The sequence below is a fragment of the Nerophis ophidion genome, linkage group LG24, assembly GCF_033978795.1.
Source record: "Nerophis ophidion isolate RoL-2023_Sa linkage group LG24, RoL_Noph_v1.0, whole genome shotgun sequence".
Classification (NCBI taxonomy): Eukaryota; Metazoa; Chordata; class Actinopteri; order Syngnathiformes; family Syngnathidae; genus Nerophis; species Nerophis ophidion.
The window spans coordinates 31,969,954-31,993,922 of NC_084634.1; the positions used below are offsets into that span (position 1 = coordinate 31,969,954).

Consider the following 23,969-nt stretch of genomic DNA (forward strand, 5'->3'; position numbering starts at 1 on the left):
GAAAAAAAAAAATCCAAAAAATAAATATAACTCGATAAGGCAGTCCTGAAGGAATTTCGTGTGAATGCTGCAATGCTGAAATTGAACTGAAATGCTGACAAACAGTAGAATGAATGTAAGAATAGTTTGAATGTTGAAGACTTTTAATTTCCAGGAAACCTGGAATTTGGTTTAGAACTTGGGAAAGTGTTAGTTTGAATGCCCAGAATGAGTTGAATTTGTTGAAGGTGGAATGGTTTGAATTGGTTAAAAAATGTGGGAATTGTGGAAGTTTGAAAAATGGACAATTCATTTTGAATGGGGAAAAAAATCTAACAAAAAAAGGAATCATGGGAAATCCTTTTTTTTTTTTTTTTAAATTGTTGAAACAGAGCACACAATTCTTGAACAGGCTGAATCAGATGAAAAATGTGGGAATTGTGGAACTTTGAAGAATGTCCAATTGATTTCAATGGGAATTTCCCCCAAATTTGGGAATTTCGGGAAATGCCGGAATTTTTTGAAAATGGTAAAAAAAATAATAACTTGAATGGTCTTAATGAGTTGAAACGGTTGGTGTTGAAATGTTTCAAATCGGTCGAGAAATGTTGAAGTAGTAAAATGCTGAATTCAGAAATGGTATTACGGAATACCTGGCATTTCGGGAAAACCGGGAATTTTTCCAGTTCAAAAAACAACTTATTTTTTTCCTGATTAAGAGGAATGTTTTGACGGGGAAACGGTCATAGTGGGTTGAAATATGTGGGAAGAGTAGTCGGTGCAAACAAATCTGGAAAAATCCAGGTATTTTTTTTTTTACTTGGAAAAAGGGTAGAGTGTATTTCCAGGAATGTGTTGAAGGTGGAATGGTTTGAATCGGTTGACAAATGCAAAAATGGTGAAAGTTGGAAAAATGGCCAATTCGTTTTGAATGGGGAAAAATGTCCTGGAAAACCTGGAATTCTGGGTAATCTGGGAATTTTGAGAATTTATTAAGGGAAAGCCTGCGATTCCTGATTTCACGGTTTGAACTGGGTGAAACATGTGGAAGGTAGAGCGCGCCAAAATCTGGAGAAAAAAGAAGTTGAGTAAATAGATGAATTTTGGTGAAGAAAACCATATTTGTGAATGCTTTGGAACATTCACACAACAACGAAACAGTCTTGTGAACGACTCCTTAAGAAATCCCATCACAAATAGTAAAGCGCCGTTCTTGCAGGTACTATTTTTGAAGCTGGCGAGTACTGCCGCAGAACTGTAATCAGTATTCGAGTACAACCGAGGCCAAGCAACAGAGCATCAAAAACCGGGCGATGCCTGCGAGAAAGCAAACATGCTTCTTTCAACAGCGGTGATGGGGGGGTGAGAAAACAAGCCGAGGACACTGTTCATACAACGCTGCAGAGACACTTCACACACAGCTGTCAGCTGAGGACTGAATGTCACACCGACAACACGGCAAAAGAGCAACAAGGCCAACCATCAGAGACTAGTAACGAGGTGCGGTAAAGTTGTGTGGGAGTCACACTGCAAAAAGTCAATGTTCAAAAACAAAAAAACAAAAATTAGGGGTATTTTATGTGAATTAAGCAAAATTATCTGCCAATAGAACAAGAAAATTTGGCTTGTCAATGTCATGATCCGCTACTTGGATCATGGCATATTCTGGTTTTGTTCAGTTATTTTGTCTTCCTTAATTCCTGGTGGCACTTCCTGTTTTGTTCTGTTGTCATAGTTATGTATTAGTGTCACCTGCCTTTGTGTTTTTTACGCGCACCTGCCTCCTAATTTCTGTCCCTATTTAACCTTCGTCTTGTGTTAGGGTCGGCACCGACCCGTTTTAGTTTTTAAATGCATAAAAAAACCACATACATTTATTTTTTTGCATCAAAGCTTTTTGACTTTGTCAGGAACCTCTTTGTCAACAAAATAAAACATTTTAATTTTTTTCACTAAATTATAAAATGCTCTGGTAGAAATTATGCCCTTGGTGTTGTTAGGGTCGGTTTCGACCCGGTTATAAAAATAAGATGATAAAGCAATGATAAGAGCCAAAACTGAACACACTGACAGCCAGCTCCTCTCCCAATCATGTGAGCTCTAGTGGATTCTCATTTTACCTTGTTATCCTGTACAAAAACAAACAAAAGACGGACACTAAAAGTGTCACTTTTTGCCACTCTGATTTTGTTTTTTTATTAGTTTTGGAACTAGTAATCTATTTCTCTTGGTTTCATTTGCTTGATTGGTTGTTGGTTGTTGTTTGTTTGATGTTGGATTTCTGTTGCTGAAGAAAATACTTTTTAGCCTTTTTCTTGAAGTAAATATATATGGGTCGAAATTGACCCGTAACACCATAGATGTTACTGTAGTTAAAATTCTTAAAATGAAAAAATAAACAAAACACATTTATTTAAGAGATGTGTTCTAATACCCCTTAGTAATAGTTAGGTAACACAACAACCTTTTTTTATTTATATGATTCTCTTGAGGTTCGTTTTACCATTTTTAAAAATTGAAATCGAGGGGTATACTGACAAAATAAGGCCCAATGGCCCAAACCAAAAATATTAAAACCAATATTTTCAAGGATAAGGAAGCCTAACAAGGTAACCAAGAGATGAGAAACAAATTGGATGATAGGTAATTGTTTTTAGTGTATTTTACAGCTGATTTAAAACATGGGTCAAAACCGACCCGTTAACATAAGAGATGGTAACAGAAAGCTAACACAAGAGGAAGGTTAAGCCTGCCCTTTTTTGTCATTCGTCCTCGCAGTCTAATTTGCTGTACAATGCAATTGGTGACGTCGCCATCCCCGCTTGTGGTAAAGACTTTGTATCCGTTAGCTTCCACGCTATTCCTGTGTTTGTTTACCTGGCTCACATGGTAGCGCTTTCAGTTATTTCTAGCTCCCACGCTAGTTCTGTTGGTTTTGTCTCTAGTGCCTTTGTGCAAGTGTTTCTCTGCTCCTAGTCTGTTTTGTAATATACATAAATCATCATTTCTTACCTCCCCGCTGTGTCCATTCCGCCTGTATCAACGAGAGAACGCAACCGCATAGCCACAATGCCAGATAAGCGTCACAGTCAAGACTTTCCAAAACAAGTAAAATTAGCAAACCTGAATGAACCCAAAAGTACCTTAAAATAAGTATATTCTCACAAATAACAAGTGCCGTTTTCTTGGTAGAAAAAAAGAGAACTTTTAAAGACTTTGTATTCATTAGCTTCCACGCTATTCCTGTGTTTGTTTACCTGGCTCACATGCTAGCGCTTTCAGTTATTTCTAGCTCCCACGCTAGTTCTGTTGGTTTTGTCTCTAGTGCCTTTGTGCAAGTGTTTTCTGTTCCTAGTCCGTTTTGTAATATAAATAAATCATAATTTCTTACCTTCCCGCTGTATCCATTCCGCCTGCATCAAAGAGTGAACGCAACCGCATAGCCACAATGCCAGATAAGCGACACAGTCAAGACTTTCCAAAACAAGTAAAATTAGCAAACCTGAATGAACCCAAAAGTACCTTAAAATAAGTATATTCTCACAAATAACAAGTGCCCTTTTCTTGGTAGGAAAAAAAGAGACCTTTTAAAGACTTTGTATTTGTTAGCTTCCACGCTACTCCTGTGTTTTTTTACCTAGCTCACATGCTAGCGCTTTCAGTTATTTCTAGCTCCCACGTTAGTTCTGTTGGTTTTGTCTCTAGTGCCTTTGTGCAAGTGTTTTCTGTTCCTAGTCTGTTTTGTAATATACATAAATCATCATTTCTTACCTTCCCGCTGTGTCCATTCCGCCTGTATCAACGAGAGAACGCAACCGCATAGCCACAATGCCAGATAAGCGTCACAGTCAAGACTTTCCAAAACAAGTAAAATTAGCAAACCTTAATGAACCCAAAAATTGCCTTAAAATAAGTATATTCTCACAAATAACAAGTGCCCTTTTCTTGGTAGAAAAAAAGAGACCTTTTAAAGACTTTGTATTCGTTAGCTTCCACGTTATTCCTGTGTTTGTTCACCTAGCTCACATGCTAGCGCTTTCAGTTATTTCTAGCTTCCTCGCTAGTTCTGTTGGTTTTGTCTCTAGTGCCTTTGTGCAAGTGTTTTCTGTTCCTAGTCTGTTTTGTAATATACATAAATCATCATTTCTTACCTCCCCGCTGTGTCCATTCCGCCTGCATCAACGAGAGAAAGCAACCGCATATCCACAATGCCAGATAAGCGACACAGTCAAGACTTTCCAAAACAAGTAAAATTAGCAAACCTGAATGAACCCAAAAGTACCTTAAAATAAGTATATTCTCACAAATAACAAGTGCCCTTTTCTTGGTAGAAAAAAAAGAGACCTTTTAAAGACTTTGTATCCGTTAGCTTCCACGCTATTCCTGTGTTTGTTTACCTGGCTCACATGCTAGCGCTTTCAGTTATTTCTAGCTCCCACGCTAGTTCTGTTGGTTTTGTCTCTAGTGCCTTTGTGCAAGTGTTTTCTGTTCCTAGTCTGTTTTGTAATATACATAAATCATCATTTCTTACCTTCCCGCTGTGTCCATTCCGCCTGCATCAACGAGAGAAAGCAACCGCATAGCCACAATGCCAGATAAGCGACACAGTCAAGACTTTCCAAAACAAGTAAAATCAGCAAACCTGAATGAACCCAAAAGTACCTTAAAATAAGTATATTCTCAAATAACAAGTGCCCTTTTCTTGGTAGAAAAAAAGAGACCTTTTAAAGACTTTGTATTCGTTAGCTTCCACGTTATTCCTGTGTTTGTTTACCTAGCTCACATGCTAGCACTTTCAGTTATTTCTAGCTTCCACGCTAGTTCTGTTGGTTTTGTCTCTAGTGCCTGTGTGCAAGTGTTTTCTGTTCCTAGTCTGTTTTGTAATATAAATATATCATCATTTCTTACCTTCCCACTGTGTCCATTCCGCCTGCATCAACGAGAGAACGCAACCGCATAGCCACAATGCCAGATAAGCGTCACAGTCAAGACTTTCCAAAACAAGTAAAATTAGCAAACCTGAATGAACCCAAAAGTACCTTGAAATAAGTATATTCTCACAAATAACAAGTGCCCTTTCTTGGTAGAAAAAAAAGAGACCTTTTAAAGACTTTGTATTCGTTAGCTTCCACGCTACTCCTGTGTTTTTTTTACCTAGCTCACATGCTAGCGCTTTCAGTTATTTCTAGCTCCCACGCTAGTTCTGTTGGTTTTGTCTCTAGTGCCTTTGTGCAAGTGTTTTCTGTTCCTAGTCCGTTTTGTAATATAAATAAATCATCATTTCTTACCTTCCCGCTGTGTCCATTCCGCCTGCATCAACGAGAGAACGCAACCGCATAGCCACAATGCCAGATAAGCGACACAGTCAAGACTTTCCAAAACAAGTAAAATTAGCAAACCTGAATGAACCCAAAAGTAACTTAAAATAAGTATATTCTCACAAATAACAAGTGCCCTTTCTTGGCAGAAAAAAAAGAGACCTTTTAAAGACTTTGTATTCGTTAGCTTCCACGCTACTCCTGTGTTTTTTTTACCTAGCTCACATGCTAGCGCTTTCAGTTATTTCTAGCTCCCACGCTAGTTCTGTTGGTTTTGTCTCTAGTGCCTTTGTGCAAGTGTTTTCTGTTCCTAGTCCGTTTTGTAATATAAATAAATCATCATTTCTTACCTTCCCGCTGTGTCCATTCCGCCTGCATCAACGAGAGAACGCAACCGCATAGCCACAATGCCAGATAAGCGACATAGTCAAGACTTTCCAAAACAAGTAAAATTAGCAAACCTGAATGAACCCAAACATACCTTAAAATAAGTATATTCTCACTAATAACAACTGCACTTTTCTTGGTAGAAAAAAAAGAGACCTTTTTGCTCAGTATTTTGAAAAATATTCTTAAATGAAGTAAATGCTAGTTTAGTCATTATTTAAAGGGACAATGCACATAAACATTAAGCTCAAAGACAGATATGTTCTGTGCCAGATTATAGCTAAATAGCTCAATTCCATCTGCAGTCCCTGGCTACCTAGATTAAAGGGATACAAAAATGATGCAATAAAATTATGACACCAAAATCTTACAATGTCATGTAATCAAATTAAGAAAAGTCATGGTCACATACTGTATACTTAATATATAATACTGCCACACCTCATATAGATCATCACACAAACACAATACATGCTCTTGTTCACATCTGTCATCATTTGTAAAAACCACCTTGATTTTAACAAACACACCTCACAATTTACAACAAAAATGCTGTCATGGAAATATAACACACATTAAGTTGATCTGTCAAACATAGTGGCCACCTTATTGACCGTAGATGAAGAGTAATATGTTCAACTTTTCAAATTTCCAATCTTGACATAATGATATGCGCTCGGACTCATGAATTCTTTTTTCACGCTGGAAGTAAGAAATTATTACTTTAAAAAAGCAGTTTTATACTTTTGAGTGTTAATGACACAGCTTTGCAACAGTCGATATTCTAGTTTCAAGCATGTTTTACTCAATATAGGTTGGGGGTCGGCAACCCGCAGCTATGCGGCTCTTTAGCGCCGCCCTAGTGGCTCTCCGGAGATTTTAAAAAAATGTATGAAAATGGAAAAGAATGGGGGGGGGAGAAAAAAAATGTTTCAATATGGTTTCTGCAGGAGGACAAACATGACACAAACCTCACTAATTGTTATAAAGCACACTGTTTGTATTAAACATGCTTCACTGATTCGAGTATTTGGCGAGCGCCGTTTTGTCCTACTAATTTTGGCGGTCCTTGAACTCACCATAGTTTGTTTACATGTACAACTTTCTCTGACTTTGTGTTTTATTCCACTTCTTTTTCTGTCTCATTTTGTCCACCAAACTTTTAACGTTGTGCGTGAATGCAAAAAGGTGAGTTTTGTTGATGTTATCGACTTGTGTGGAGTGCTAATCAGACATATTTGGTCACTGCATGACTGCAAGCTAATTGATGCTAAAATGCCATTTAGGCTAGCTATATGTACATATCGCATCATTAGGATTCATTTGCAGCTATATTTGATCCATGTATTTTTTTGTGACTCCAGACATATTTGTTTTTGTATTTTTGGTCCAATATGGCTCACATTCTGGGTTGCCGACCCCTGATATAGGTCATCAAATCTCAGCAACACGCTGTAATATCTTACTGCAGGGGTCAGCAACTTTTACCACTGAAAGAGCCATTTTGACCCGTTTCACAAAATAAAGAAAACAACGGGAGCCACAGAACTCTTGAAATTTAAAATGAAATAACACTGCATTCATAGTTTTTTTTTTTTTTACTGTGTGCTATGTATAAACCAGGGGTCTCAGACACACAGCCTGCACCTTAATATGAAAATTTAATAATAGTGGGGCCCGCCAGTTTTTTTATGAATCACACTTGCCAACCCTCCCGAACATTCCGAGAGAGTACCGAATGTCAGATCAACCATTCTTGCGAAAGTTGGCAGAACTTCCCTCGATTAACAAAAATAAGGGCGACCTATGAGGGTGCTGACTTTGACGCCCTCTAGAACACATCCAAACAGCTTGCTAGCCTCGCACATGTCGTACGAGGCTTCTGCTGACACACGCAAACGATTTCAAGCATATTTGTTCAACAGCCATACATGTCACACTGAGGGTTGTGATATAAACAACTTTAACACTCTTACTAATATGCGCCACACTGTGAACCCACACCAAACAAGAATGACAAACACATTTTGGGAGAACATCGGCACTGCAACACAACATAAACACAAAAGAACAGATACCCAGAATCCCATGCATCCCACTCCTATGGGCTACATTATACACCCCGCTAGCACCAAATCCCCCCACACCCTCTGTGCGTCGGTTGAGGTGGGCGAGGTTGGAGGGGGCGGGGTTTTGTGCTAATATAGCCCGGAAGAGTAGGGATGCATGGAATTCTGGGTATTTGTTCTTCTGTGTTTATGTTGTGTTACAGTGCCGATGTTCTCCCAAAATGTGTTTGTCAATCAATCAATCAATGTTCATTTATATAGCCCTAAATCACTAGTGTCTCAAAGGGCTGCACAAACCACAACACAAACCACTACGACATCCTCGGTAGGCCCACATAAGGGCAAAGAAAACTCACACCCAGTGGGACGTCGGTGACAATGATGACCCAGTGGGACGTCGGTGACAATGATGACTATGAGAACCTTGGAGAGGACCGAAAGCAATGGATGTCGAGCGTGTCTAACATGATACTGTGAAAAGTTCAGTCCATAGTGGATCCAACACAGCCGCGAGAGTCCAGTCCAAAGCGGATCCAACACAGCAGCGAGAGTCCCGTCCACAGCAGAGCCAGCAGGAAACCATCCCAAGCGGAGGCTTATCATTCTTGTTTGGTGTGGGTTCACAGTGTGGCGCATATTAGTAAGAGTGTTAAATTTGTTTATATTACAACCCTCAGTGTAACCTGTATGGCTGTTGACTAAATATGCGTTGCAGTCGCTTTCGTGTGTTAACAGAGGCTGAACATAAAATGACCAGTCGACACGCAGATCGCGTGATGTAAAGGCGGGTGCGACGACATGTAGAGGAGGTTAAAGACCTTGCCGTTACTGCACACCCTCAGTATTGTAGTCCAGGTGAAAATTAGAGAATGTCATCCTGGGTGAATTCTGAGAGAGGCACTAAAATCCGGAAACCTCACGGAATAGTCGTTGGGGTCGGCAATTTAGCAGCTGAGCCACATCAGAGAGATCAAAGAGCCGCATGCGGCTCCGGAGCCCTGTCTTACTGAGATAATTCAGTACTAAAACCCTTAAAACAAGTAGCCAGAACAGGGGTCGGGAACCTTTTTGGCTGAGAGAGCCAAAAAGCCAAATACTTTAAAATGTATTTCCGTAAGAGCCATATAATATTTTTTTTAACACTGAACACAACTAAACACAAACATTTTTAAGTAAGACCAACATTTGTAGAGTATAATAGGTCTCTTATTCTTTGTAATAACATTGTTATTCTGAAGCTAAATGTGGAGGGGGCGTGGCCCGCGGGCCTGCAGCAAACTGGGGTGTGCCAGGACCGGCCTCGAAATCAGCGAGAGCTGCGTAGATGGCCCACTTGAGCCTTGTTATCTAATCACCTGTCGCTCTGTTATAAGCAGCAGACAGGAGGAGGGACAGGGTTGGGGCTGGAGCCAGAGCCCGAGCGAGAACCAAAGAGAACATTACAATTGCTGGAAAGCAACTGAGAGACTTATTGAAAAATAAAACAATAGTGTAACCCTGAAACAGGCTCTCATGTCGGTGCTTGGTGGTCTGAAGAACCCCCAGGAGGACAAGCCCCACACTAACCAATGATAAATAAATAACTTCTTAACGCACCTTCTTGAACAGGATGGATGGACTAAAAATGCATGAGAATGTTTTATGTTTTGAACGTTATTTTTAACACTTATTACAAGTGGAATTATTCATTACTTATCATGTTAAGCAATGTCAGCTCAGATTTATCCGAGAGACAGATGCAGTCATCAAAAGAGCCAAATCTGGCTCGGGAGCCATAGGTTCCCTACCCCTGAGCTAGAAGAATTATCTTATCAGACAGAAAATAAGCAAAAATCCCCCTTATTTGAGATATCTCATCTTACTTAGATTTCAGTTTTTGCAATGCACTTCTTCTTCTTGTCACCATCAAAGAAACATCTGCCTTTTCAAAGTGCTTACCAGTTGGCATTGTGGCGTCACAAGAACGGATTGGTTCGAAGGTATCTGGGTATTCCAATAAGTAATCCCAGCAACAGCTTCCCTTAGAAGTGCAATATTCTCATAGTGAATCCACTCCTGGAAACGCACTCAGCGCCGGCTGGCTACTGTGTTCTTTGGGCTCAGTGAAGTTTGCACGGGGGATCCCGGCGCTCCGCTCTTCATCCTGCCCTGCTGTAGCAACACATCCACCGCACGCATGAGTGTGTCTAAAAGTGTCCGAGAGAGTAGCTCTGAATGCCAGTGCATGAATGGCCTCTGCTCCCTCCCTGCTGGGTAACTCCCCTCCCCGTGACTCCTCCCTTCGTCCGCTCCCTAACAGCAAATTACAAGGAGCTGGGAGTTCTCCGTTAATAAAGGGCCGCCTTAACCCTCCTCCCCCGGTCTCCCTTGCTTGCATGTCTTTTCTCTATATTTCCTCGCTCAATGTAGATTCAAAGTGGAACCATCACGCATTGTAGGGGATCACACTCGTTACATGGCGGCTGTGCGGTTGATCAGCGAGTAAAGCGCGGACAAAGGAGCTCGGGGTGGTGCGCGACATCAGAGAGATCTCACCCAGCACAAAGAACTGGAAGAAAAAGAAGCGCGACTATGCGTGAGGCCCGGTGCATCTTGTACGTGAATATCAAGAGGAGTGGGGGGGGGGTTGACCTACATCAACGACAAGCTTGCAAAGCCCAAAACCATTGAAGTTGGCACGTTGTGTAAATCGTAAAAAAAATGTTAGTACAATGATTTGCAAATCCCTATGTTCAATTGAATAGACTGCAAAGATAATACACTTAAAGGGGAACATTATCACCAGACCTATGTAAGCGTCAATATATACCTTGATGGTGCAGAAAAAAGACCATGTATTTTTTTAACCGATTTCCGAACTCTAAATGGGTGAATTTTGGCGAATTAAACGCCTTTCTGTTTATCGCTCATGTGGTGATGACGTCAGAACGTGATGTCGCCGAGGTAACACAGCCGCCATTTTCATTTTCAACACATTGCAAACATTGGGTCTCAGCTCCGTTATTTTCTGTTTTTTCGACTATTTCGACTATTGGAGACATCATGCCTCGTCGGTGTGTTGTCGGAGGGTGTATATTGTACCATATATCCCGGCAAGAAATCTGCGTTCAAAAAACTCCGGCTTATTAGTGATTCCTAGAGCCCAAAAAAAGTCTGCGGGCTATAGAGCGTTTTCCGTTCGGGCTCCAGTACTCTGGAATGCCCTCCCGGTAACAGTTCGAGATGCTACCTCAGTAGAAGCATTTAAGTCTCACCTTAAAACTCATCCGTATACTCTTGCCTTTAAATAGACCTCCTTTTTAGAAACGCCTTTCTGTTTATCGCTCATGTGGTGATGACGTCAGAACGTGACGTCGCCGAGGTAACACAGCCGCCATTTTCATTTTCAACACATTGCAAACATTGGGTCTCAGCTCTGTTATTTTCCGTTTTTTCGACTATTTTTTGGAACCTTGGAGACATCATGCCTCGTCGGTGTGTTGTCTGAGGGTGTAACAACACTGTTGTCGGAGGGTGTATATTGTACCATATATCCCGGCAAGAAATCTGCGTTCAAAAGACTCCGGCTTATTAGTGATTCCTAGAGCCCAAAAAAAGTCTGCGGGCTACAGAGCGTTTTCCGTTCGGGCTCCAGTACTCTGGAATGCCCTCCCGGTAACAGTTCGAGATGCTACCTCAGTAGAAGCACTTAAGTCTCACCTTAAAACTCATCTGTATACTCTAGCCTTTAAATAGGCCTCCTTTTTAGACCAGTTGATCTGCCGCTTCTTTTCTTTCTCCTATGTCCTCCCCTCCCTTGTGGAGGGCGTCCGGTCCGATAACCATGGATGAAGTACTGGCTGTCCAGAGTCGAGACCCAGGATGGACCGCTCGTCGGGACCCAGGATGGACCGCTCGCCTGTATCGATTGGGGACATCTCTACGCTAAATTTTTGTTTCATCCGACCACAGAAATTTCTTCCAGAAGGTCTCATGTGGGCTCTACCGAGGATGTCGTGTTGGTTTGTGTTGTGGTTTGTGCAGCCCTTTGAGACACTAGTGATTAAGGGCTATATAAATAATCATTGATTGATTGATTGATAATAACATTCGGGACCCAGGATGGACCGCTCGCCTGTGTCGGTTGGGGACATCTCTACGATGCTGATCCGCCTCCGCTTGAGATGGTCTCCTGTGGACGGGACTCTCGCTGCTGTCTTGGATCCGCTTTGAACTGAACTCTCGCGGCTGTGTTGGAGCCACTATGGATTGAACTTTCACAGTATCATGTTAGACCCGCTCGACATCCATTGCTTTCGGTCCCCTAGAGGGAGGGGGGGGGGGGTTGCCCACATCTGAGGTCCTCTCCAAGGTTTCTCATAGTCAGCATTGTCACTGGCGTCCCACTGGATGTGAATTCTCCCTGCCCACTGGGTGTGAGTTTTCCTTGCCCTTTTGTGGGTTCTTCCGAGGATGTTGTAGTCGTAATGATTTGTGCAGTCCTTTGAGACATTTGTGATTTGGGGCTGTATAAATAAACATTGATTGATTGATTGATTAACAGGGAGGGATTCAAGTTGCACCACTGGCCCAAAGATGCGAAAGTGTCTGCCGCCAGACCCCCATTGAATGTGCCGGAGTGTCTCCACATTTTACCGGCGATGACAGACATGGCACAGAAATGTTTGGATAACCCGCAGATGCATTTGCAACGATAAATTCAACTAAATCACAAAGGTGAGTTTTGTTGATGTTGACTTATGTGCTAATCAGACATATTTGGTCGCGGCGTGACTGCCAGCTAATCGATCCCAACATGCTATGCTAATCGATGCTAACAAGCTATTTACGGGGGGATGCTAAGGCAGACATGAGACAGAGATATATGGATAACCTGCAGATGCATTTGCAACTATAAAGTCAACGAAATCACAAAGGTGAGTTTTGTTGATGTTGATTTATGTGCTAACAAGACATATTTGGTCGAGGCGTGACTGCCAGCTAATCGATGCTTACATGCTATTTACCGGCGGTGCTAAAGAAGCCATGGCACAGAGATGTATGGATAACCTGCAGATGCATTTGCAAATATATTACGTTTCCTTCCACCCACATTTAATGCGAAAAAAACACTTTTTACCGGCGATGCTAACGCACCTATTCGGCCATGCTATGACTATGAATAGCGACAATAGCTATTCGCTCAATAGCTTCAGTTTCTTCTTCAATACTTTCATACTCCAACCATCCGTTTCAATACATGCGAAATCTGTTGAATCGCTTAAACCGCTGAAATCCGAGTCTGAATCCGAGCTAATGTCGCTATATCTTGCTGTGGTATTTGTTTACATTGGCAGCACTGTATTAGGTCACAGGGAAATGGACAGTCACATCGCAAATAGCGAAAATCAAGCACTTTAAAGCTTTTTTTAGGGCTATTCGGGGACTGGTAACATTTTGAAAAACATTTCAAAAAATACAACAAGGCACGGGAACTGATTTTTATTGTTTTTAACCCTTTTGAAATTGTGATAATGTTCCTCTTTAAAGGCCTACTGAAATGAGATGTTCTTATTTAAACGGGGATAGCAGGTCCATTCTATGTGTCATACTTGATCATTTTGCGATATTGCCATATTTTTGCTGATTGGATTTAGTAGAGAACATGCACGATAAAGCTCACAACTTTTGGTCGCTAATAAAAAAGCTTTGCCTTTACCGGAAGTAGCAGACGATGACGTCACTGGTGTGAGGGCTCTTCACATCCTCACATTGTTTATAATGTGAGCCTCCAGCATCAAGAGCTATTCGGACCGAGAAAGCAATAATTTCACCATTAATTTGAGCAAGAATTAAAGATTCGTGGATGAGGGGATTGATAGTGAAAGACTAGAAAAAAAATAAAAAAATAAAAAAAAATTAAAAAAAAGGCGATTGCATTGGAAGCGATTCAGATGTTTTTAGACACATTTACTAGGATAATTCTGGGAAATCTCTTATCTTTCTATTGTGTTGCTAGTGTTTTAGTGAGTTTAATAGTACCCGATAGTCGGACGGGTGTGTCCATGGGTGTGTTGACGCCAGTGTCTGAGGGAAGTCACGGCAGCTGCATGGACGGCTGATCTCCGGTAAGAGGCGACTTTTTACCCCAATTTTCTCACCGAAACCTCCCGGTTGACAAGTAGTCGGGAACCATGTTTGCTTGACCTCTCTGATCCATAGTAAAGCTTCACCTCCGGGAATTTTGAACAAGAAAACACTGTGTTTTTGTGTGGCTAAAGGCTAAAGCTTCCCAACTCCAGCTTTCTACTTTGACTTCTCCATTATTAATTGAACAAATTGCAAAAGATTCAGCAACACAAATGTCAAAAATACTGTGTAATTGCGCGATTAAAAGAAACGACTTTTAGCCGCAAGTGGTGCTGGCTAATATGTCCCCTGCAACCAATAACATCACAAACACGCGTCATCATACACGTCATCATTCCGCAACGTTTTCAACAGGAAACTCCGTGGGAAATAGTAAACTAAACCGGCTGAAATATAGTGTCAATATCATAAAGTGTAGTGTCACTAGCATAAGCAGTAGTGTCACTATCATAAAGTGCAGTGTCACTATCATTAAGTGTAGTGTCACTATCATAATAAATTAGTTTCACTATCACAAAGTGTAAATTCACAACCATAAGATGTAGCGTCACTATCATGAACTATAGTGTCACTGTCGTGAAGTGTAGTGTCGCTATCATAAAGTGTAGTGTCGCTATCATAAAGTGTAGTGTCACTATCATTAAGTGTAGTGTCACTATCATAAAAAGGAGTCTCACTATCACAAAGTGTAAATTCACAACCATAAGATGTAGCGTCACTATCATGAACTATAGTGTCACTGTCATGAAGTGTAGTGTCACTATCATAAAGTGTATTGTCATAATCATAAAGTGTAGTGTCACTGTCATTAGGTGTAATGTCATTTTCATAAATTGTAATGTTATTGTCATGAAATACAGTGTCACTGTTATAAAGTGTAGTGTCACTAGCATAAACAGTAGTGTCACGCTCATAAAGAGGAGTGTCACTATCATGAATGATAGTGTCACTATCATAAAGTGTAGTGTCACTATCACAAACAGGAGTGTCACTATCATAAAGTGTAGTGTCAATATAATAAAGTGTAGTGTCACTAGCATAAGCAGTAGTGTCACTATCATAAAGTGCAGTGTCACTATCATTAAGTGTAGTGTCACTATCATAAAAAGTAGTTTCACTATCACAAAGTGTAAATTCACAACCATAAGATGTAGCGTCACTATCATGAACTATAGTGTCACTGTCGTGAAGTGTAGTGTCACTATCATAAAGTGTATTGTCATAATCATAAAGTGTAGTGTCACTGTCATTAGGTGTAATGTCATTTTCATAAATTGTAATGTTATTATCATGAAATACAGTGTCACTGTTATAAAGTGTAGTGTCACTATCATAAAAAGTAGTTTCACTATCACAAAGTGTAAATTCACAACCATAAGATGTAGCGTCACTATCATGAACTATAGTGTCACTGTCGTGAAGTGTAGTGTCACTATCATAAAGTGTAGTGTCACTATCATTAAGTGTATTGTCACTATCATAAAAAGGAGTCTCACTATCACAAAGTGTAAATTTACAACCATAAGATGTAGCGTCACTATCATGAACTATAGTGTCACTGTCATGAAGTGTAGTGTCACTATCATAAAGTGTATTGTCATAATCATAAAGTGTAGTGTCACTGTCATTAGGTGTAATGTCATTTTCATAAATTGTAATGTTATTATCATGAAATACAGTGTCACTGTTATAAAGTGTAGTGTCACTAGCATAAACAGTAGTGTCACTCTCATAAAGAGGAGTGTCACTATCATGAATGATAGTGTCACTATCATAAAGTGTAGTGTCACTATCACAAACAGGAGTGTCACTATCATAAAGTGTAGTGTCAATATCATAAAGTGTAGTGTCACTAGCATAAGCAGTAGTGTTACTATCATAAAGTGCAGTGTCACTATCATTAAGTGTAGTGTCACTATCATAAAAAGTAGTTTCACTATCACAAAGTGTAAATTCACAACCATAAGATGTAGCGTCACTATCATGAACTATAGTGTCACTGTCGTGAAGTGTAGTGTCACTATCATAAAGTGTATTGTCATAATCATAAAGTGTAGTGTCACTGTCATTAGGTGTAATGTCATTTTCATAAATTGTAATGTTATTATCATGAAATACAGTGTCACTGTTATAAAGTGTAGTGTCACTATCATAAAAAGTAGTTTCACTATCACAAAGTGTAAATTCACAACCATAAGATGTAGCGTCACTATCATGAACTATAGTGTCACTGTCGTGAAGTGTAGTGTCACTATCATAAAGTGTAGTGTCACTATCATTAAGTGTATTGTCACTATCATAAAAAGGAGTCTCACTATCACAAAGTGTAAATTTACAACCATAAGATGTAGCGTCACTATCATGAACTATAGTGTCACTGTCATGAAGTGTAGTGTCACTATCATAAAGTGTATTGTCATAATCATAAAGTGTAGTGTCACTGTCATTAGGTGTAATGTCATTTTCATAAATTGTAATGTTATTATCATGAAATACAGTGTCACTGTTATAAAGTGTAGTGTCACTAGCATAAACAGTAGTGTCACTCTCATAAAGAGGAGTGTCACTATCATGAATGATAGTGTCACTATCATAAAGTGTAGTGTCACTATCACAAACAGGAGTGTCACTATCATAAAGTGTAGTGTCAATATCATAAAGTGTAGTGTCACTAGCATAAGCAGTAGTGTTACTATCATAAAGTGCAGTGTCACTATCATTAAGTGTAGTGTCACTATCATAAAAAGTAGTTTCACTATCACAAAGTGTAAATTCACAACCATAAGATGTAGCGTCACTATCATGAACTATAGTGTCACTGTCGTGAAGTGTAGTGTCACTATCATAAAGTGTATTGTCATAATCATAAAGTGTAGTGTCACTGTCATTAGGTGTAATGTCATTTTCATAAATTGTAATGTTATTATCATGAAATACAGTGTCACTGTTATAAAGTGTAGTGTCACTATCATAAAAAGTAGTTTCACTATCACAAAGTGTAAATTCACAACCATAAGATGTAGCGTCACTATCATGAACTATAGTGTCACTGTCGTGAAGTGTAGTGTCACTATCATAAAGTGTAGTGTCACTATCATTAAGTGTATTGTCACTATCATAAAAAGGAGTCTCACTATCACAAAGTGTAAATTTACAACCATAAGATGTAGCGTCACTATCATGAACTATAGTGTCACTGTCATGAAGTGTAGTGTCACTATCATAAAGTGTATTGTCATAATCATAAAGTGTAGTGTCACTGTCATTAGGTGTAATGTCATTTTCATAAATTGTAATGTTATTATCATGAAATACAGTGTCACTGTTATAAAGTGTAGTGTCACTAGCATAAACAGTAGTGTCACTCTCATAAAGAGGAGTGTCACTATCATGAATGATAGTGTCACTATCATAAAGTGTAGTGTCACTATCACAAACAGGAGTGTCACTATCATAAAGTGTAGTGTCAATATCATAAAGTGTAGTGTCACTAGCATAAGCAGTAGTGTTACTATCATAAAGTGCAGTGTCACTATCATTAAGTGTAGTGTCACTATCATAAAAAGTAGTTTCACTATCACAAAGTGTAAATTCACAACCATAAGATGTAGCGTCACTATCATGAACTATAGTGTCACTGTCGTGAAGTGTAGTGTCACTATCATAAAGTGTATTGTCATAATCATAAAGTGTAGTGTCACTGTCATTAGGTGTAATGTCATTTTCATAAATTGTAATGTTATTATCATGAAATACAGTGTCACTGTTATAAAGTGTAGTGTCACTAGCATAAACAGTAGTGTCACTCTCATAAAAAGGAGTCTCACTATCACAAAGTGTAAATTCACAACCATAAGATGTAGCGTCACTATCATGAACTCTAGTGTCACTATCATAAAGTGTATTGTCATAATCACAAAGTGTAGTGTCACTGTCATTAGGTGTAATGTCATTTTCATAAATTGTAATGTTATTATCATGAAATACAATGTCACTGTTATAAAGTGTAGTGTCACTAGCATAAACAGTAGTGTCACTCTCATAAAGAGGAGTATCACTATCATGAATGATAGTGTCACTATCATAAAGTGTAGTGTCACTATCACAAACAGGAGTGTCACTATCATAAAGTGTAGTGTCAATATCATAAAGTGTAGTGTCACTAGCATAAGCAGTAGTGTCACTATCATAAAGTGCAGTGTCACTATTCTTAAGTGTAGTGTCACTATCATAAAAAGTAGTTTCACTATCACAAAGTGTAAATTCACAACCATAAGATGTAGCGTCACTATCATGAACTATAGTGTCACTGTCGTGAAGTGTAGTGTCACTATCATAAAGTGTAGTGTCACTATCATTAAGTGTATTGTCACAATCATAAAAAGGAGTCTCACTATCACAAAGTGTAAATTTACAACCATAAGATGTAGCGTCACTATCATGAACTATAGTGTCACTGTCATGAAGTGTAGTGTCACTATCATAAAGTGTATTGTCATAATCATAAAGTGTAGTGTCACTGTCATTAGGTGTAATGTCATTTTCATAAATTGTAATGTTATTATCATGAAATACAGTGTCACTGTTATAAAGTGTAGTGTCACTAGCATAAACAGTAGTGTCACTCTCATAAAGAGGAGTGTCACTATCATGAATGATAGTGTCACTATCATAAAGTGTAGTGTCACTATCACAAACAGGAGTGTCACTATCATAAAGTGTAGTGTCAATATCATAAAGTGTAGTGTCACTAGCATAAGCAGTAGTGTTACTATCATAAAGTGCAGTGTCACTATCATTAAGTGTAGTGTCACTATCATAAAAAGTAGTTTCACTATCACAAAGTGTAAATTCACAACCATAAGATGTAGCGTCACTATCATGAACTATAGTGTCACTGTCGTGAAGTGTAGTGTCACTATCATAAAGTGTATTGTCATAATCATAAAGTGTAGTGTCACTGTCATTAGGTGTAATGTCATTTTCATAAATTGTAATGTTATTATCATGAAATACAGTGTCACTGTTATAAAGTGTAGTGTCACTAGCATAAACAGTAGTGTCACTCTCATAAAAAGGAGTCTCACTATCACAAAGTGTAAATTCACAACCATAAGATGTAGCGTCACTATCATGAACTCTAGTGTCACTATCATAAAGTGTATTGTCATAATCACAAAGTGTAGTGTCACTGTCATTAGGTGTAATGTCATTTTCATAAATTGTAATGTTATTATCATGAAATACAATGTCACTGTTATAAAGTGTAGTGTCACTAGCATAAACAGTAGTGTCACTCTCATAAAGAGGAGTATCACTATCATGAATGATAGTGTCACTATCATAAAGTGTAGTGTCACTATCACAAACAGGAGTGTCACTATCATAAAGTGTAGTGTCAATATCATAAAGTGTAGTGTCACTAGCATAAGCAGTAGTGTCACTATCATAAAGTGCAGTGTCACTATTCTTAAGTGTAGTGTCACTATCATAAAAAGTAGTTTCACTATCACAAAGTGTAAATTCACAACCATAAGATGTAGCGTCACTATCATGAACTATAGTGTCACTGTCGTGAAGTGTAGTGTCACTATCATAAAGTGTAGTGTCACTATCATTAAGTGTATTGTCACAATCATAAAAAGGAGTCTCACTATCACAAAGTGTAAATTTACAACCATAAGATGTAGCGTCACTATCATGAACTATAGTGTCACTGTCATGAAGTGTAGTGTCACTATCATAAAGTGTATTGTCATAATCATAAAGTGTAGTGTCACTGTCATTAGGTGTAATGTCATTTTCATAAATTGTAATGTTATTATCATGAAATACAGTGTCACTGTTATAAAGTGTAGTGTCACTAGCATAAACAGTAGTGTCACTATCATAAAGTGTAGTGTCAATATCATAAAGTGTAGTGTCACTAGCATAAGCAGTAGTGTCACTATCATAAAGTGCAGTGTCACTATCCTTAAGTGTAGTGTCACTATCATAAAAAGTAGTTTCACTATCACAAAGTGTAAATTCACAACCATAAGATGTAGCGTCACTATCATGAACTATAGTGTCACTGTCATGAAGTGTAGTGTCACTATCATAAAGTGTAGTGTCACTATCATTAAGTGTATTGTCACTATCATAAAAAGGAGTCTCACTATCACAAAGTGTAAATTCACATCCATAAGATTAAGCGTCACTATCATGAACTATAGTGTCACTGTCATGAAGTGTAGTGTCACTATCATAAAGTGTATTGTCATAATCATAAAGTGTAGTGTCACTGTCATTAGGTGTAATGTCATTTTCATAAATTGTAATGTTATTATCATGAAATACAGTGTCACTGTTATAAAGTGTAGTGTCACTAGCATAAACAGTAGTGTCACTATCACAAAGTGTAAATTCACAACCATAAGATGTAGCGTCACTATCATGAACTATAGTGTCACTGTCATGAAGTGTAGTGTCACTATCATAAAGTGTATTGTCATAATCATAAAGTGTAGTGTCACTGTCATTAGGTGTAATGTCATTTTCATAAATTGTAATGTTATTGTCATGAAATACAGTGTCACTGTTATGAAGTGTAGTGTCACTAGCATAAACAGTAGTGTCACGCTCATAAAGAGGAGGGTCACTATCATTAATGATAGTGTCACTATCATAAAGTGTAGTGTCACTATCACAAACAGAAGTGTCACTATCATAAAGTGCAGTGTCACTATCATAAAGTGTAGTGTCACTAGCATAAACAGTAGTGTCACTATCATAAAGAGTAGTGTCACTATCATGAATTATAGTGTCACTATCATAAAGTGTAGTGTCACTATCATAAAGAGTAGTGTCACTATCATAAAGTGCAGTATCACTATTATAAAGTGAAGTGTCACTCTCATAAAGAGTAGTGTCACTATCATGAATGATAGTGTCACTATCATAAAGTGTAGTGTCACTATCACAAACAGAAGTGTCACTATCATAAAGTGCAGTGTCACTATCATAAAGTGTAGTGTCACTAGCATTAACAGTAGTCTCACTATCATAAAGAGTAGTGTCACTATCATGAATTATAGTGTCACTATCATAAAGTGTAGTGTCACTATCATAAAGAGTAGTGTCACTATCATAAAGTGCAGTATCACTATTATAAAAGTGAAGTGTCACTCTCATAAAGAGTAGTGTCACTATCATGAATGATAGTGTCACTATCATAAAGTGTAGTGTTACTATCACAAACAGAAGTGTCACTATCATAAAGTGCAGTTTCACTATCATAAAGTGCAGTGTCCCTAGCATAAACAGTAGTGTCACTATCATAAAGAGTAGTGTCACTATCATGAATTATAGTGTCACTATCATAAAGTGTAGTGTCACTATCATAAAGTGCAGTGTCACAATAATAAATAGGAGTGTCACTATCTTAAAGAGTAGTGTCACTATCGTAAAGTATAGTGTCACTATATTAAAAGGAGTGTAACTAGCATAAATTGCAGTGTCACTATCATAAAGTGTAGCGTCACTAGCATAACCAGTAGTGTCACTATCATAAAGTGCAGTGTCACTATCATAAAATGTAGTGTCACTATCATAAAGTGTAATGCCATTATCATAAAGTGTAGTGTCACTATCATAAAGAGTAATGTCACTGTCATAAAATGTAGTGTCACTATCATAAAGTGTAGTGTCACTATCATAAACAGTAGTGTCAATATCTTAAAGTGCAGTGTCACTATCATAAAGAGTAGTGTCACTATCGTAAAGTATAGTGTTACTATATTAAGAGGAGTCTCACTAGCATAAAGTGCAGTGTCACTATCATGAAGAGTAGTGTCACTATCGTAAAGTATAGTGTCACTATATTAAGAGGAGTCTCACTAGCATAAAGTGCAGTGTCACTATCATAAAGTGTAGTGTCACTAGCATAAACGGTAGTGTCACTATCATAAATAGTGTCACTATCATGAATTATAGTGTCACTATCATGAATTATAGTGTCACTATCATAAAGTGTAGTGTCACTATCATAAAGAGTGGTGTCACTATCATAAAGTGAAGTGTCACTATCATAAAGAGTAGTGTCACTATCGTAAAGTATAGTGTTACTATATTAAGAGGAGTCTCACTAGCATAAAGTGCAGTGTCACTATCATAAAGAGTAGTGTCACTATCGTAAAGTATAGTGTCACTATATTAAGAGGAGTCTCACTAGCATAAAGTGCAGTGTCACTATCATAAAGTGTAGTGTCACTAGCATAAACGGTAGTGTCACTATCATAAAGAGTAGTGTCACTATCATGAATTATAGTGTCACTATCATGAATTATAGTGTCACTATCATAAAGTGTAGTGTCACTATCATAAAGAGTGGTGTCACTATCATAAAGTGCAGTGTCACCATCATAAAGTGAAGTGTCACTCTCATAAAGAGTAGTGTCACTATCATAAAGAGTAGTGTCACTATCATAAAGAGTAGTGTCACTATCATAAAGTGTAGTGTCACTATCATAAACAGTAGTGTCAATATCATAAAGAGTAGTGTCACTATCATAAAGTGAAGTGTCACTCTCATAAAGAGTAGTGTCACTATCATAAAGAGTAGTGTCACTACCATAAAGAGTAGTGTCACTATCATAAAGAATAGTGTCACTATCATAAAGTGCAGTGTCACTATCATAAAGTGAAGTGTCACTCTCATAAAGTGCAGTATCACTATTATAAAGTGAAGTGTCACTCTCATAAAGAGTAGTGTCACTATCATAAAGAGTAGTGTCACTATTCTAAAGTATAGTGACACAATATTAAGAGGAGTCTCACTGGCATAAAGTGCATTGTCACTATCATAAAATGTTATGTTACTATCATCAATGTTAAAAAAGTGCAAGACTCTATATCCGGGACATTACCGTTTTTTCGAGGGGCGGTTGGAAACCCTAAGTCACACAACTCTAGGTGCTCTGCTGGCAACGCCTCTAGCCGTCTAGTTAAATGTTTTATTTGATGCTGAAATTGGGGCGGCATTAACCAGCAAAATGCTAAGCAACAGCAGCACAATCTCTAAAGAAAAGAGGCTTAAAATGAACAATAGTGCCTTGCCAACGTGTTGACCGAGATAGACGCTAAGACAGAGACCGGTCCCAGCAGCATGGGACTGACCCCCCCTGTCTGATCTCCCCCTCGAGGTTCATACCAATACAATAATCAAGACCCCCACCGACCATCCTCACACACATTGAGACTGGAGCCTAAAAAGCATGACCTCTGTCTTTAATGGCCTGAGGGTCCGTTGACCCACGAAGCTCAAACCCCCCACCCCCGGCACCCTCTGTGCGTAATGAGCACCCTGAACTTTGATAAACACACTCGGTGGCGGCGACCGTCCCAGATCAGTCAAGCGGGACCGGCTGACGACAGAAGCGGTCATCTGGTTTATCTAATGCCCTGAGCATGCTGATGCAAGGCGACCTCGGACGCACTTTTGTTCATACCTCAACGCAAAAGAACATATTGGACAATACTAAGGTCTTTTAAAAGCTGCCAGGGTTGTGGGGGGGGGGGGCGACAGTATTTTCCAGGTCAGTTAGTGAGTTAGTTCGTTGTTGAGGTCTGACAAAACCAGAGATGGAATTTGGTTCAAGCCTTGGGAAGCAAGGTAAGTGTCGGTTGTCTTTGTCGGGACTTGAATATCTTTCAACTTTAGATTTACCACCTATCAAACAGGCGCCCAAGGGCCAAACCCGGCTTCAGAACGACACCAAACCGGCCTCCGAGTTCCGTTCGAAACTTGTGAGATACACATTTTTGCAACAAATTCCGAAATAAATGAGAGTTCTTCTCGAAACACTATAAATTAATTACCAGATGTCACGTCTGGGCCGTGTTTTATTGCGCGGATTGTTTTCCCAGGATGCAGACAGAACTCCAGAGGCAATGTACAAGTAAGACAAAGATTTATTGACCATAAATCAGTCAAAATCCAAAAATACACGAACATGCCAACCAACACGACAAAAGCGTGCCGATTGCACGGGAAACTAAGGAACTAGCTAACAAAAAGACTTAGCATTGAACGAGGAATCCAATAGTA

At 38.9% G+C, this 23,969-nt stretch overlaps 1 protein-coding gene across 3 annotated transcripts in view; it reads right to left on the minus strand.

Moving 5' to 3' along the window:
• Positions 1-23,969, minus strand: part of LOC133542187 (pleckstrin homology domain-containing family G member 1) — a 180,404-nt gene that overhangs the window by 135,404 nt on the left and 21,031 nt on the right. Inside the window, exon 1 of one of the 3 annotated variants that reach the window (XM_061886078.1) lies at positions 9,692-9,988. The exons of the other annotated variants lie outside the window; for them this stretch is intronic. Within the exon in view, the coding sequence (XP_061742062.1) occupies positions 9,692-9,701 (10 nt within the window). The 5' untranslated portion in view covers positions 9,702-9,988. Of the gene's footprint in view, positions 1-9,691; positions 9,989-23,969 lie in introns of those variants that run through there. 3 annotated transcript variants of the gene reach the window in all.